At 37.1% G+C, this 17229-nt stretch overlaps 2 protein-coding genes across 6 annotated transcripts; both read right to left on the bottom strand.

Moving 5' to 3' along the window:
* Positions 1–2768: 2768 nt before the first annotated feature.
* Positions 2769–5323, bottom strand: LOC129766284 (uncharacterized). The gene is made up of 4 exons (XM_055766804.1): positions 4225–5323; positions 3091–4181; positions 2816–2991; positions 2769–2772 (listed from the first exon to the last, which is right to left on the bottom strand). The coding sequence occupies exons 1-4, from the start codon at positions 5321–5323 to the stop codon at positions 2769–2771; spliced, it is 2370 nt and encodes a 789-aa protein (XP_055622779.1).
* Positions 5324–7635: 2312 nt separating this feature from the next.
* On the bottom strand, positions 7636–16607 carry LOC129769732 (rhomboid-related protein 2). Of its 5 annotated transcripts, none has more exons than XM_055772171.1 (9): positions 16307–16607; positions 16149–16195; positions 15781–15908; positions 15464–15719; positions 15338–15388; positions 8964–9072; positions 8792–8899; positions 8522–8735; positions 7637–8458 (listed from the first exon to the last, which is right to left on the bottom strand). In XM_055772171.1, exons 3-9 carry the CDS (start codon positions 15883–15885, stop codon positions 8153–8155), a joined length of 1149 nt encoding a protein of 382 aa, XP_055628146.1. In that variant the 5' UTR covers positions 15886–15908; positions 16149–16195; positions 16307–16607; the 3' UTR covers positions 7637–8152. The 5 variants fall into 5 exon arrangements, with proteins under 5 accessions (XP_055628148.1, XP_055628146.1, XP_055628145.1 ...); XM_055772170.1 differs by having other exon boundaries at positions 7714–8458; positions 15781–15977; XM_055772169.1 differs by having other exon boundaries at positions 7717–8458; positions 15781–16025.
* Positions 16608–17229: the final 622 nt, after the last annotated feature.

Genomic DNA, 17229 nt, shown 5'->3' with positions numbered 1-17229 from the left:
ATTTCTCAATTATAGCTCATTGGCTTCAATTTGATGTGTCGATCATCTAAATCGGTTAAGTGGTTCGAAAGTTATAAATTTTTGAAAAAAGTCATTTTGGGAAAAAGTGGAAAAAATGATTTTTTGGATCACCCTAAAATGGAAATGGGCACCCTAATGAAAAAATAAAAAAAAATACGAGTCTAATGTTTTGCGATAAAGAACAAAATTACCACTTTTGACGAAGATCTGAGAACCACTATATTGGTTTGGCATGGAATGGTTGTATATATATACAAAATACAATCTTACGTGCATCGCGATGTACAAAGTATTAATGAATATGTGAAAATTAACGTTAAAAGACATTTCTATAGATCTGCACACTTTTATAGACTTTTCCATATTTTTAACAGACATTCACATGTTTTTACAGACTTTTTTTAAAAATCATCTGGCATCTCTTCCTTCCACTTTTTATTGAATATTTTCAAATCGCAGGAGTAAACATTTACGGGACTCTGACTTTGTTTGTTTTTATTTCGTTCGGAAAAACGTTATGTCAGAGAGGGGACATTAAAAATGCGTTGCTTAATGAAAGGCTGAGATGCTCTTTCAGAGATGCAATTGAAAAATTTAGTTCGTTCATTTTATAATTTTAATTATTTTGCCTTTGACAACAATACCTCTTTTATAGTGTTGATTATCATAAGAAAAATAACACTCCTGATCGTTGGATCTCTTTTGACATTTCAATTGGATCTTTTTTGACAGTGTCGTAATTTATACGCGGCGTTCGGAGGCGTTAAAAGAACACGTTTTATTGTACAAGTAACTTTATTAATGTCTACTCTGCGGAAGTCTTAACTCGAATGTTCGAGAACACGTAACGACGGAAGTTCAATCTGACAATCGCAAATTTCACGGATGTACATAAACGCTAATATGCCAAAGTGACAGATGATAATAAGAAATCGAGGGGTACATCTTTTTCTTAATAGGACATTGTGTGCAAGGTTGCTACAGCACGTCCATCCTGACACTACTGTCGGCCGCGACAGTTGAAACGCTGGTGTTCTCTCGCTTATCGTTTTTTTTTCGTTTACATTCATTTTATTTTACATATCAGTTGTTTTTTTACTCTTCTAGCTAATGTACTCGTTATGCAACATATTTTTCAATCGCAGTATTTGGTTTCAATTTCCACTAAAATTCATCATCTAAATATTCAACATCTTCATACTCGACTTCTGAATCTGAAAAATCGTTAATCTCATTATTATCGTTCTTCTGATAAAGTCGCATGTTCATAGGATCGAATATACCTTCAAAATATCTATTGGATACCTGAAATCCATCTAAATCTGTAATCAGATACCGATTTCGATCAAGAACCTTTCTGATGACGTATGGGCCTTTAAATTTTGGCTGTAATTTTCCTCTAAATCCTACTTGCTTGACGCTTCGAATCGATACCAGATCACCTTCGTTGTAATGCGTACGAACCTTGCAACGTTTATCATACTGTTCTTTATTATATCTCTGAAGCTTGCTAATCGATTGCGCGGCATTTTCGCGGATTGCAATTAAATTCCGATCATCTTTTTTTCGAATTCAACTCATTTACGTAATCTGTCATACCATCAGAGACATATCGTTTTTGCAGTACACCAAATAACAACCGAGAGGGTATATCTGCGATAGAGCGATTCAACGTGTTGTTCAACAAAAATTCTGCTTTTACTAATACTGTATCCCATTGTTGCTTACGAGCTTTTACTAACTTACTTAACAACGGAATTAATGTACGATTATAGCGCTCAATTTGTCCATTGGCCTGAGGACACGCAGTGGCTACAAGCTGGTGTCGAATTCCATGATCGTTTGCGAATGATTTAGATTGATCTGAGGTAAAAGCGGTACCACGATCTGATATTAATACATCTGGCGTAGAATATGCGATAAAATACGATTTCAAGTGTTTCATTACTTCACGTGAATTGGTAGTTTTCGTTGCATACAATTTCAAAAATTTAGTAAACGCGTCAACTATAGCGAGGATATGTTCGTTTTTGCCTTTAGTTCTGTCTAACGGTCCTAAATGATCAATATGAATCGTTGCAAAAGGAATATTCGTTTTGTCCACGAGGTTCAACGGTCCATCTAATTTATTCTGCTTCGGATTGAATGATATACACGTCACACATCTTGAAATATGATCTTTTAACTTAGCTCGCAAACCTGGAAACCAATACGAACGTTTAATCAACTCACTAACCTTATCGATTCCGAAATGTCCGAGATTACCATGGTACTTGAAAATGACCATGGTTTCCGGAATATATAAAAGTAAACGATTTTTATATTTACGAAAAAGCAAATTATCGCATATCTCATAATCTTTGCTCTGAGATCAGCGAATTCTAGATCAACTTTGATCCTAACAACCCTTGAATCTTTGATCTGATTCAGGTACAACGCGTTTTCAAAAACGTTAGATGATTCGTCCACTTCTTCTACTACATGACAATACATACGTGACAATGCATCTACGTGTTGCATTTTGGCGCCGGACCGATGCTTAACCGTGTAATCGAATTGTTCCAAGAAAAGTGCCCAACGAGCAATTTTCGGATTTACGTCTTTCTTATCTAACGTCGCTTTAAGTGAATTACAATCAGTCACGATTGTAAAATGTATACCGAAAAGATACACGCGAAAACGTTGTAAGCTATAAACGATAGCTAACGTCTCAAGTTCGAAAGAGTGGAGTATAGATTCGGCCGCTGTTATCTTACGTGAGAAAAACATCGTTGGATGAAACTGATTATCATACGCTTGATGCTGTACGAGTATACCACCAAAACCATTCGAAGACGCGTCCGTATGAAGCTGCGTTTCAAGTTTCGGACTGTAAATACTAAGAACTGGTTTCGATATCAACGCTTCCTTAAGTCTCTCGAATGACTCAAAATGTTTCGCTTCGAACTTAAAATCTGATCCACGACGATTCTGTAATTCATATAACGGAATAAATTTTCGAAAATAACTCATCAATCCTAAGAATCGATGTAGCTCCTTATCGTTTGTTGGTACCGGAAAATTACTCACGTTCTCAATGAGTCGATTACTAGGACGAATTTGGTTAAACGTCACGTAATAACCAAGAAACTCTACGCCGGTTTTAAGGAATGAACACTTTTTCATGTTAAGCTCAATGTGATTATCCGCTAAAGTACGAAAAAGTCTGGATAATAAATCAAAATGTTCATCAATTGTAACCGTACTCACAAGAATGTCATCAATGAATACTACAATCTCGCCCGATTCTACATATTTCTTCAAAACCTTCATCACGTACCGCGCAAATATCGACGGGGAATTCGTATATCCAAATGGCAACTTATTAAATTCATACTGTCCTTCTTCCGTAACAAATGAAAGATATTTTCTTGAGTTTTCCGCAATGTCCACGTGGTAAAATCCATTTTTCATATCGAGCGACGTAAAATATTTACGATCCTGTAGCTTCGCGATTTGGTCTTCAATGATCGGTAATGGAAAATGATCGCGTTCCACTAATTTATTTAACGGTTCGAAATTAACACAAAGACGATATTCGCCATTCTTCTTCCGAGTTAAAACAACGCGACTAGAATACGGAGAATCGCTTTCACGCACTATCCCATTGGACATCATTTCCTGCACGATTCTATTCTGCTGCTTACGTTCATAATCGCTAAGACGTAGAGGGGTTGCATTATAGTAACGATCTTCCTTTAATTTTATCTCCACGCAATGCTTAATCAAAGACTCGCCTGGTTTTTCGCGGTTCAAATAATTACGTTCGAAAAGTTCGTAAGCCTTACCACTCAGCGATCTCGTTTCGACTGTATCACCGGTGTCGAGATATACTTTTTCATCGACAAGTAAAATACTACTATCCACTTCGCCATCAAAAACATTCTTCATCGCTTCGACATCATATGCAACTTCACGACGAAACGTTAATCCGCGTAAACCATTATCCTGAAGGAATCTTCGGCCCATAAGCAAATCTACTTTCATCGTGGTATCGGTAACTATTGTCAAATTTGCGACATAAACAAATGAATCGATCACAATACTAGTCGAGTACGTACCTACTATTTGTATTTTAGAATCATTCACACCTACTAGATCCCTATCGCTAGCCCTATTAACTTTAATGAAATCCGAAATACAAGATCAAACTCACCGGACAACCTGAGTCCGCCATCGCCTTCATGGTTTTCAACCGTCCACCAATGATGACGTCACACGCCAACATCGAATTTGGGTCCACTTCCAAAAACTTGCATTCCTCGTTCGTCGTTCGTTTCGTTTTTTCCTTCACGCCAATTGTGTACGCCGTGTTTCTGCTGCTTCCACCGGCTTCTGATGATTGATTTGCCGATTCGACTGGTTGCTGACGTTCACCTCTTTGATCGCCCTGATTCCGCTTGAAACAGTTCTGCTCTTCGTGTCCAACCTTTCTGCATACACCGCACCTTGGTCGTCGTTGAGGTTGGGGACAATTAATCGAAATATGTCCCGAGCCATGACAATTGTAACACTCGTCGCTTCGTTTGATCGGGATCGCCTGTATCGATGTTTGGTTTTCTTCCTGTGGCTTCTTCGGTGTCGTATTGATAACTGTCGGTTGAAACTTCTGGCTCCTTGCCGGTAAACTACGGCGCTTGAACAGTTCCTGGTTCGCTTCACAGTATCGGATCTGATTTAGCAGCTCGTATATACTATCGTACTGCCGAGACGCGATGCTTGGATAAAGTGCATCGTACGAAAGACCACTAATTGTGTATTTGATAATCGCAGCGTTGCTGAGCTTGCCTTTCTGTCCCAGCGCATTCATCCGAAAAACGTAGTTGTCATATGATTCTTTCGAGTCTTTGATACATCTCGATAACTTCCGATGAATATCCACTTCATCTTCACGAACCGGAAAAGCCAGTAAGATCATCCGCTTGAAATCTCTCCAAGACGAAATTTGCTGCTGGACGCCCAAGAACCATTGATGAGCGGCTCCTGCTAATCGGCACGACGCGTAAAGTAGTGTTGACTTTTCACTCCACAAATACAGCTTCCGATAATGATCGAAGGCTTCAATCCATTGTTTGACATCGATTCCTTCTTTGAAAACTGGAACCAACTGCTTCAGTTCCTCCGGATGAAAGAATCTTTCTCCTCCAACGCTGACTTCCATTTTAACTTCTCGCTCGTCATCGTTATTCATTTCCTCCTCTTTCTCTGAGTTTTCTTCTTCATTTTGCTGCTGTTGAATTTGTGAGCGTCGTCTGCGAGTCATGACGCTGACTGTTTGCCGTTTTTCTTTCACACGATGGATCTAGCGCTACGCCTCCCGCTGTCGATGAAGTTCACGTTGATTCCGCTTATCGAAACTTGCCGTCAGTTTCCACACAAATTGTATGGCGCTACGCCTCCCGCTACCAATGGAGCTTCCGCCGATTTCGCTTTCGCTGGTGGATTCCGATGAACGCGTTGGAATCCGTCGTTAGATTTCTCACTTCCCAATCAGGAGATTTTCACAATTTCTACGCGACGATTGTAACAAATCTGAGCTGATCCCACTTCTGAAAATTACTGTCGTAATTTATACGCGGCGTTCGGAGGCGTTAAAAGAACACGTTTTATTATACAAGTAACTTTATTAATGTCTACTCTGCGGAAGTCTTAACTCGAATGTTCGAGAACACGTAACGACGGAAGTTCAATCTGACAATCGCAAATTTCACGGATGTACATAAACGCTAATATGCCAAAGTGACAGATGATAATAAGAAATCGAGGGGTACATCTTTTTCTTAATAGGACATTGTGTGCAAGGTTGCTACAACAGCCTATTTGGTTCAGTCCGCACTAACTAGGCTGATATAATTGATTATGTAGGGGCCGATACGAGAAGGATTTGCAGTATTTTTAGCGCAAAACACCCTATTCATCGTTTACCTAGTCGAAAAAAAAAGTTACAATACTTATAACAAGCCATTCCTCGTAATATACATAGCACATTGTAAAATGATGATTTTCTAACCTTTTCAGCGTGTAAAATACGCGTGTAGAATACATGAAACCGGGAAATTTGAAGATAAATTCTGATTTGTCTAGAAAATTTGAACGAATTTCATACCAAAAAAACAAAACATCCTCATTTTATTCGCTGCGCCATCTGGTTGTAAATCCAACGTAAATTCGTCAATCTGGAATCATACATGTTTGTCTATAGTGGTGTCATCTATACCCCCGACCAGAATCTTAAGAATAAGGGTAAGGTGACATTGGCTCGGAGTACGCTCGAAAATTTGATTGTGCGGATAGAAACAAACAATTTTGTTCGATAGAAGCTGACGAGATCGAACGAAGCAATGTAACCACACCAATACAACTCAATGTGGTTGTTTACTTTCACTATTGGCGATCTAACGCAAAACATCTGGATTTTGTTTTTGAACTAAGAAAATGATGCTAATGTAACCTAAAACTCAAAAACAAATCACGTATATTTTACTTCCGGGCTTTCCAAGGTAGTTCTCACATGCAGGAATCGTGCATTTTTCTACTTGTGTTTGATTGTGCTCTCGAATTTCCTTCTTCAATTGGCGATCTAACGTACAAATCTACACCTAGACGGCGCTGCGGTGAAAGTGATGATAGTTTTAAATTTTGCCATGTGAGCTTATGGAAGCTTTGTAGTTCTTTCCATAAATTACAATGTTATAATCATAAAAGATTATTTGATTGCGATGAGTTTGTAAGAAATTTAATTCTGCGTAATTTTATATATAACATGTTATTTATTTACCTCTTTCAGTAGTGAAAACTATAAAAATGTTGACAATGGTTGAATTAAAGAAGGGAATTCGAGAGCACAATCAAACACAAGTAGAAAAATGCACGATTCCTGCATGTGAGAACTACCTTGGAAAGCCCGGAAGTAAAAAAATATTTGATTTGTTTTTGAGTTGTAGGTTACATTAGCATCATTTTCTTAGTTCAAAAACAAAATCCAGATGTCTCACCGATCGTTTACGTTTTGCGTTAGATCGCCAATTCAACCATTGTCAACATTTTTATAGTTTTCACTACTGAAAGAGGTAAATAAATAACAAGTTATATATAAAGTTGCGCAGAATGAAATTTCTTACAAACTCATCGCAATCAAATAATCTTTTATGATTATAACATTGTAATTTATGGAAAGAACTACAAACCTTCCATAAGCTCACATGGCAAAATTTAAAACCATCATCACTTTCACCGCAGCGCCGCCTAGGTGTAGATTTGTACGTTTGTTTCTTTGTTTTTAAGAGGCTTTAAACTTTGCAGTTCATTCGCCTCTAATTTGTACGTTAGATCGCCAATTGCATACAATTCGTACGATCGCTTTTCTGCATCCAGTGTCACCGCCGCCTAAGAGTAAGGTTACATTGGCTCGGAGTACGCACGAAAACTTGATTGTGCGATAACTGACGAAAAGAAACAAACAATTTTGTTCGATTGAAGCTGACGAATTCGAACGAAGCAAATGGGAAGCAATGTAACCACACCAATACAATTCTATGTGGTTGTTTACTTCTCACGATTGTATGCGTTTCGTGCAGCCTTATTTTCGTAAGAAGCTGCAGGCAGTATCACCGCGGCCTAATGTGTTACAATCCGCTCGTAATATGAAATAAAAATTATGCTTCCTACTAATTTTATATATTACATGTACAAGTTTAATCATTAAATATTTTAACATAAATAAAACCCATCGTTATACTCGGAGAAAAATTACCGCTCAAAAATATAAAAAAAAAGTTTATTCAATACATATATATAAAAACCTATAAATAAATCTATTAAAATGAATAAACAACGATAACAACTAGTTGTGCGTAAATTGCATTTAAAATAATACATTAGTACCTTATGTTATAGCTTTGCGTTTCGCAAAATTTGTCGATAAAACAAGCTAGCCTTATCTAAAAGATTGTACAGAATAGTTTTTATGCATTTTCCGAAGTAAAATGCAATACTTTTGATCTGGAAAAGGCACTATGTCATAATAACACGCATTTTGTTTGGTGAACCGTTCTGACGCCATACACTCGACCGATCGTTTGCTTCCTGGGATTTACGCAAACAATGGATAGAAGTGGTTCGGATGGAGAATGTGGAACAGTACTCCAGCGCCCATCAGAGAGAAATAAACTGTCACTGCAAGCCACCACAACTTCCGCTCCCATGGGTTAACTTTCAGATTCCTAAGCACCCCGATTCCAACCAGGAAACCAGCAACGGCTCCACTAGCGTGAGCAATATATCCGACCTTGTCAAATGGATCGTATATGCTGTTGTAGATTGACACGCTTAGATCCGTAACGCAGAATACCAAGAACACAAACAGTTGTACTATGGCATATTCCATCTGACTCCAGTTCTGGAATAGAGAAGCGGTATTTTTATGAAAACTCATACATACATACAATAACATTTCACCAACCATTATAATAGTAGCTATGTGGGCAGTAATGAGTGCGTATACACCCCCGGAAGCACCGGCCAGAAATACTCTTGGCGAGAAAATTGACGTTCCCATTGAGCCCGCTGCAACTCCAGCTAAATAAACCAATGCCACACGCCACCAACAGTGAACTAATTCGAGCGCGACTCCAAGGAAGATCTGCACCAGTAGATTCATCACAATATGCATGAAACTGATACACAATGATAGAGAACTATACTCGAATCGTGAATATAAATGAATAGTTACCCAATATGTACAAACATATACGTTACAAATCGCCACGCTTGTTCTCGTAGTTGAGGATTGTAAATGAACAGGGTCGCCATCGGACCATTTGTGCTAGTTCCCATCTGGCTGTTGGAACATAAGCATGCCATGAGGAATAATTTTTTTTGCAAATGATTAGGGCAAAACTTACTTATTAGTTTCAACAATGTCTACTACAAAGAATATAATCTCGACTATTGAAAATACGATCATCGTTAACGGGGGTGGCCAGAAGGACATACTCCGTTCGTATTCGCCATCTGGAAGAATAATGGTTTAGGACAAAGAAGCATCATTGAGCATTTATATTGAAGACGAAATAAAAATAACAGAGATGCGAACATTAAGATAATAGTGAATAGTTTGCTTGTGTGGTGATCCCGATTCGGATCAAGTATAAGATTCGGAGTTTTGGTTTGAGAAGTATAAATTATTCTCACTTTCTTTTTGCTATTCATCTCAAAGCCTACTACTATTTAATAATGAAAAGCATAGCTTGCTTAAACTGTTCTGTTTTATTGTTCAAGTTTCACTTCAGTGGATTTGTGGAGATGTAATGTTCTGTTGGAATTGTAACAATAGAAAACAATATTCATCTATGTTATATAGCATGGGTGGTCAAAGCGTAGTCCGCGGTCTACCGGTCGCCCGCGTAGTTATTCCTAGGCGCCCGCCAGCTGATCTAGGATAGTGTCCTTTTCACATGCAATGAGTTAAACATTCCTTTACCTTTTGTCGTGATTATTGTATAAGGTGTTTTTAATTATCTCAATGAATCATATTAGTTGTGAGAGTAGATATTTCTAAGTTTATGTTTTAATTTGTTTTATACAGATTGTTAGTTATTTGATTTTTATATATCCAGTTGTTCGTCATAACTCGTACCAGTGGCGTAGAGTGAAGTTTTTGCACCCGTGCGGAAGAGTTGATTAGAGCTCCGTAATTGCATAGTAAACGATTCGAAGTTTCGCTTTCGGTATTACAAAAGCGACAAATATCATCTTGTTCGCTAGGAGAGTGTCCTGTTATAAGTTCAGTGAATGGGCCGAGGTCTTCCTTATAAAGACCCACCAATTGTAGAGTAACTTGAATACTCGGTGTGAATTTTTTTTTTATGGGTTAAGTTGTATTTCACGAACCAATTATTATTCGAATTTATCGATATAATGTATTCGGCATCGTTTCAGATAATAATTAAATATGGCCTTTGGTCAAAAACGCCATTTTTTTATCTCACATTGTACTAGAAATACAGAGTTTTCCATTCCGGGCTTCCGAAAGTATACAGCCCTGCGCTGACAACCGTTTGACATAGCTGTCAACCAAAGCGTCATATCGTTAGTTGAATGTCTGCCATTTTACAATATGTATCGTTTTAGCATCGCACAACGTGTTAATTTTGTTAAATTATAGTATAAAAATGATGAAAAACCGGCAAATGTTTTTCGAGCATTACGGACGGATTTTGGTCGTCATGGACGGTCAACAGAGCACACAATCGCTAATGTAGTGCGTAAATTCGAACAAACTGGATCCGTAGCGGATATTGTGAAACCTGTGCATCATCGTAATGTGCGTTCGGCCAAAAATATTGCTGCTGTTGCTGCCAGTGTGGAGGATGACCCGAATGTTTCGATTCCACTGCGTGCTCAGCAACTGGGCTTGTTAAACACATCATTGTGGCGAATTTTGCATTTGGACTTGCACCTACATCCATATAAAGTCCAACTGGTACAAAAATTAGAACGTGGTAATCATGGAATGCGTCGGGCATACGTCGATTGGGTGAACGAACAACAGCAGCAAAATGCTGAATTTTCGGATCAAATTTTCTTCAGCGATGAGGCACATTTCGAGCTCGATGGCTATGTGAACAACCAAAATTTCCGTATATGAGGCTCAGAAAATCCACACGTGATTGTTGAGAGGCCATTGCATCCGCCAAAAGTCATTGTTTGGTGCGCATTATGGTCTGGTGGAGTCATCGGGCCGTATTTCTTTGAAAATGAGGACGGCGAGACGGTAACTGTGAATGGTGAGCGCTATGGCCGCATGTTAATCTTTTTTTTTTTTTGCCACAAATTGAAGATATGGATGCAGGACGGCGCCACGTGCCACACAACACGACCGAACATGGCCATATTGCGAACGAAAGTTGAGGGACGCATAATTTCGCGCTTTGGTGATGTCAATTGGCCGTCCAGATCATGCGATTTTAACCCGCTAGACTTTTTTTTGTGGGGTTATGCGAAAGACCGTGTCTATGCCAACTCTCCGCAAACTCTTGAACATTTGAAAGACAACATTCGTGAAGTTATGACCGAGATACCGCCCCATATGTGCCGAAAAGTCATCGAAAATTACCTGTTCCGGATCAAGGTGTGCGAGGAAGCCCTAGGTAGACATTTGAATGATGTTGTATTTCACACATAATGGCATAAACCAAACTTTAATTTGAAATAAAAGTTTCATCGAAATTCGAATTCTAAGTGTGTTTTATTTCAATTTACTTTCGGAATTTAAAGTTGGAAAAGTTGGCAATATGTCTCGCCCAATCTTACTCCCATGATCCAATCTCAACCCCATGACCCATTCTCACTCCCCAATCAACGGTATGCAAAGTTGTTTAAATGATAATTCTAGGGTAACAATCGATTTCATGTGCCATCTATTTTTAATAAGTGACATATTTTTTATATTTACAAGTCGGACTCGATTATCCGGAGTATTCATATTTTTTTCACTCCGGATAATCGAGTCAAAACATTTTTTTTCTTTATTTGTTTTTTTTTTGCATGTATTTTTAGTTTTTTGAAAATAAAAGAGGAATTTGATTTTTAATTCATCCCCTTAAAGTCAGAAAACACCTTTCTCACATGAAAAAAAATAATTTATCTAGATTCTTTCAGACGATCATATTTAATGAAAAAAAATCCTCCTACGCATATGTTCGAATTTCAACAATGACAGAGTTATAGAACTATTTTTTTGTTTCGAACTCTGTTACTTCATACTGGCTTTACATTACAAAGTACGCTACGGAGGATGATTCTGATGCTTTCATTTGAAAGATGAGAAAATTTAGTACAGGATAAGTGGAACAACTAAATTAGTGAATTTCAATAACATTTTGTAAGTGAAACACTTAAAAGCTAATAATTTTTAATGTGTTATTATTAATTTTACCCTAAAATTTATATTAAACAAGTTTGTTTCTATCAATTAAAATGAAGTTCTTTAACCGTTCCACAATTTGTTCTTTGACGCATAAGTTTTATCTTTCCTAATTTGGCTGCAATATCGATATAAACAATTCCTGGTGAAAATTCAAGCAAAATCTTCAAAAATCACGATTTTTACCCCACTGTACATGTAATAGCCACTTAAACTTCACCTTAACGTTGAAAGGTTACATTTCTTCGTGAAATAAGTCATATTTGAAATATAAAAAAAAAAATTCCAAACTAAATATAATCGAGTCCAAAATTGTATTTAATCGAATCACATATAATCGAGTCCGGCCTGTACTGTATTCTATTAGTCAAATCATTTCATTTGATACCAATATTGAGGGGATTGCAAAAAAATACACAGTCGACCATTTTGTGACGGCGACCCATATTGATGGAGTTCTGAGAAAATATGTAATCCGCCATTTTGTAGTGGCCGCCATCTTGGATTTGCATTTTTCATAAATAATTGCATTCTACTAGTCAAGCCCCTTCTATTGATACCCATATTAACTATTCAATGTAGAATTATTATAGAAATTATTCAAAATTTCCGAAAATCAAAAATAAAACACTCCGGATAATCGAGTCTAAAATTCCGGATAATCGAGTCTAAAATTCCGGATAATCGAGTCCGACCTGTTTTAGATATTTCAATAACTTTAGTAGAGCAAGAAAGAGCAGCATTTTTTTAAATTTATTTTTTTCTTTTCCTTCAGTCGTACCAACAATACCAATACCAAACCAATTTTTTCCGCCAAAGACAGATCTTTTACTTTGAGGAATTTAATACTCTACTTGGGTGTTTTTTTCATGGAAAATAAATGCTTTATGGACATACGAAATGCCGATTTCCTTCAATCATTCTCCAATACTTAATAAAAAGATTTTCATGAAAAATATGTTTTACTTATCAATTATTTAGTAAACCAAGGAGTGTATCGAAAAGTAGTCTTAAACATTTAATACGTTATTACACACAAACGGGTGACCTTTTTTTTTGTCGTGTAATCCGAGCACGTTTACATGTCAAAAATCGAAATAGAAGTCATTTAGTCGAGGTCATAAAGTGGTTTTCGAAATGTCGCGGATTTATTTGGAAACTGAAATGAAAATTCTGCACAATTGGTGCACTGCAAAGGGTGTTACATACCCCAAAATAACAAAAAAAAAAATAAAGATTGCCCAGAAAGTGTTAAACGAATCGTCGCAAAGTTCGGTAATTAGTGTTCTTTCGAGGATTTCAGCAGAAGTTACAAATTGGACCGAAAAGTTATAAATTATACTCAGAAGAACAGGGGGACATAGCGCATTTTGAAACGAGTGATTTTTGTTCGTTTCGACCACTTTGACTTAGATTTGTTAACGAACCCAAAATTTTTACATTTCTCTACGAGACAAATTTTGCTCTAAATCTAGTACATTGAAAATATTAACTTGAAAAAGATACATAATACTGAAACCAATTCGATTTGAGTTCGAGTTACTCGTTTCGAAATGCGCAATGCCCCAGGTCTGCACCTATTCGTGATTTGGCCAAGAAGTTCAAAACCAGTACTGGAATTATTCAGCGGATTAGACAGAGATCTGGTCTAAAGACCTATAAAAGGCAAAAAGTGGCCAAACACCGGAGCAGGAAGATCGCGCTAAAACACGAGCTCGAAAGCTATATTGTAAACAATCCCAACCAGTGTATTCTACTGGATGAGGAAACATACGTCAAAGAAGATTCCAGAACGCTACCGGGACCTCAATTTTATACCAAATCGATTGGAGAGAGTTTACTATTAGCGGATACGACTGTTGCGATGGAAAAAAAATGACCAAAATGCTCGTTTGGCAAGCCATTTGCACGTGTGGCATGCGATCGTCAATTTTTTTCACAAAAAGGATTTGGCATCGGCACATTATGCCAAATCCACCCTACAATGGTTTTCGGAAAACAACATCATGTTCGTCGAAAAAGACCTCAACCCACCTAACTGTCCTCAGCTGCGGTCAACTGAACGTTACTGGGCAATTGTCTAGGCCAAGCTCAAGAAGGATGATACAGTGTCTAAAAATATATATAAGTTCAACAAGAATTGGTCCGCAGCGTCCAGAAAGTGCAAAAAGATTACTGTACAGAATTTGATGAGTGGAGTTGAATCTAAGATTCGATCATTTTTTAGAAATCAGAAAAAAGCTTGATTTTTTCATTTCGTTGCTATGCAAACTTAATATTCTTTAATAGAGATTTCACTTTTGTAAACACTTTCTGATCGTTTTCAGTTTCATTTTGATGTTTGAAAGTTTAAGAAAGTTTAAGTTCTTTTCGATACACTCCTTATAATTCTGCTCTTTTTATAGGATGATCTATCATAGAATATTTATTAGTCCCAGCAAACATTAAATCGTATAACTTTGCACATGATAAGTCACATATAATTTCGTATCAAATCACAATCGCATAAAATATCAATCAAAATATCGATCATATATATCTAAAATCGCATAAAATGCAAAAACACGATTTTCCATGTCATCGATGGATTGAGTGGTAACGTTGTCGTATCAAATCGCATATCAGTCCAAAAAGCATCGCATATCGTTATATACGGCTTTATATGCGTACAAAATATGGCATATACGTATATCGCCTCCACTTTTGTGTGTATATGCTAGTTATCTGCATCATATATCATACAAATGTGTCTTGGTTGTATGTATATCGCCTCCAATTATAGCTATTCATACGACTTAATGTTTGCTGGGGTATTATCTATATTTTTCCTTTAGCTTATATTTTAGTTTATCGTTTAGTACTTCATTCATTTTCTAATGATTCATTAACGTTGGTAGACCTCAGCCTGACATTCCAACAAATAGTCGCCCGGCATAACCAAAAGTTTGGCCACCCATGTTATATAGTGATACAACATTGTCCAAATAGTCAGTACAGGTTGTAAAATAAAGTGAGTGCAATGATGTCATACTAACTGAGTGACTCACAACAGTTTTAATCGAAGCTATCAACTTCCATACAAACTCCCCGCGTGTAATCTACCTCAATTCCAAAGATAACGCTTGCGCGCGTCGAATCAGTATTTAAATGTGAGTAAGCCTTATCGCCAAACGTAAAATGATTGCAAAACTATAACAAAGCTAAATGTGTGTATTCCTTGGAAAATTGAATTAGCAATGATTCCAAAAATGAGCGAAATGAAGCGTAAATTGATGATGCAAATGAGCAATCGATTTGTGAAAGACAGCCGTGATGAACCGAAAACCAACCGTATTAACTGCTACTACCAACCTCTCTCGGAAATAACAGTGCCAACCGAAATTTGCCTTTGAAATGCCGATCCTGCGCATCGCAAGCGTATTCGGGAGAAATAGTTTATTAATTACAAATTGAACCTAAACATGTTATGTTACATACCAGGTTCATCCGCAACAGCTGGATTCCGATTAGGCACCACCAACTTGCAATATCGCACGCACATATCTCGGAAGAGATAATTGTGCTCGCGGGACATCTGATAGAACTCTTCAAAATCCAAATGCCCATCATTATTGTGGTCGGCAGCTTTGAGCATTTGTCTTACAAATCCTTTCGGAAGATCAGGACATCTGCGAGCGTTTATCATTCGTTTGAGTTCCTGAATCGACAACAGTCCTGTTCTGTCACGATCGTACTGAAAAGAAAGATGAAATTGAGTTGCATTTCTTAGTTCTGAATGAAGCATAGTTCTATACTTTATCAAATATATCGCGAATTTTCTGTCTTTCCGTTGCCTCTTCCCTAGTGGTTAAACGTTGCAGAGGAATAATTTCGTGGGCCGGATCCATTGGACGTTGCATCCTTTGTTGATTGTTGAGATACGCTGCCATTTTTCGATCAAAGCGATTTTTTATTTACTTCAAACAATTGTTAACACTTTTGTTGAGCTGATCTAAATGGAATTGAATTAGAGGCGAATGAACTGCAAAGTTTAAAGCCTCTTAAAAACAAAGAAAGAAGATGAATGGAATTGAAGTATTTGTTAGTCGACACACAATGTATGTCACATCCAGATGAAACTTTCACTTTGTATCATGAACTTCAAACACACTGATTGACATACTTTTCAGGTATTGGACTTATCGAATCCTCGAATTCAACCGGAACAAACTAAAAACGATACTAAATGTTATCAACAATCATTTCCAAGAGCGACCACTATCAGTCATCCATGCCGAGCCGTGTCGCTGTATTGAGTGACTCATTATCAAAGCTACTCACAAGCCACAAGCCGTACGAATTATCTATGTATCCATCTCACATCACATGAACAGTTATGTTTAATTCATTGATGTTTGGTTGACATAAACCTGTACGTCATCTTCGGGGCGGTACGTAATGATATGAGGATATGTTAAGGTTTATATCGAAACAGCAGAAACGAAAAATTTCAATTCCCAACAATATTATGTTTGTCACAAGAAATTATGAAATTATTTTCTGTTTATACAGGAACAATAACAACAAACGAACAATAATAGCGTTTAAAAAATATCGGAAACCCGCAAAAATCGTGTGCCGTGATTTACGTTTACGTTAATGGGCCGACAACGTAAACAACACATTCTGTTCGCATTGACGACGGAGCGGCGGAATGGTGTCGACATCTGGATACAACATTAGTTTGTATGAGACCAACTATTCTCTATCAGATTAGTCGGCCCTAATACATGCTAAAATTTGTATGAAAATTTTTTTTTGGCCTTATTTACCTACTAAAAGTACGTTGTTCTGACCCTAATTTAAAATAATTCCTATGAATTTTCAGATGTTCTCGCCAAAACTCACCATTATAATATAAAATTATCTTTAAACGAAATTTTTGTATGATATTTTATCACTACTTGCAAGCAAAAGTGCTTTTCATTTACATATAGTGGTAATTTGATTTGGGAAAAATAATTTTCATTCATAATTTTCATTTTAAAAGTGTGTTTCATTTCCTCTGCAAACCCATATTGTTATGCCTACTCCCCCATTCCGTAATACGAAGCTCAATGTCATCAATAGTGATGTCTAAATTTTTCATTTATTCGATTATCGATCGGTAATCGGTAATGAATTAGAGAGACTTTAAACTCTGAGAGTTCATTCGTCTCTTAATTATCGATTAATCGTTGGGGTATTTTCCAATATTCGATTCA

This window comes from Toxorhynchites rutilus, chromosome 2 (assembly GCF_029784135.1).
Source record: "Toxorhynchites rutilus septentrionalis strain SRP chromosome 2, ASM2978413v1, whole genome shotgun sequence".
Lineage (NCBI taxonomy): Eukaryota > Metazoa > Arthropoda > Insecta > Diptera > Culicidae > Toxorhynchites > Toxorhynchites rutilus.
Note: the sequence above shows the minus strand (reverse complement) of the source record. Positions and strands in the feature narration are given on the sequence as shown.

Excerpts from the sequence above, each read along its gene's own strand:
- LOC129766284 (XM_055766804.1), bottom strand. The coding sequence starts at position 5,323 with ATGACTCGCAGACGACGCTCACAAATTCAACAGCAGCAAAATGAAGAA. Across the intron at positions 4,182-4,224 it reads GAAGGCGATGGCGGACTCAG|TTAATAGGGCTAGCGATAGG; the intron begins GTTGTCCGGTGA and ends ATTTCATTAAAG. Across the intron at positions 2,992-3,090 it reads GTAATCGACTCATTGAGAAC|AATCGTCGTGGATCAGATTT; the intron begins GTGAGTAATTTT and ends TATGAATTACAG.
- LOC129769732 (XM_055772170.1), bottom strand. The coding sequence starts at position 15,915 with ATGGCAGCGTATCTCAACAATCAACAAAGGATGCAACGTCCAATGGAT. Across the intron at positions 15,389-15,463 it reads AGCTGTTGCGGATGAACCTG|GATCGGCATTTCAAAGGCAA; the intron begins GTATGTAACATA and ends TGCGATGCGCAG. Across the intron at positions 8,736-8,791 it reads TATATGTTTGTACATATTGG|TTTCATGCATATTGTGATGA; the intron begins GTAACTATTCAT and ends ATTGTGTATCAG.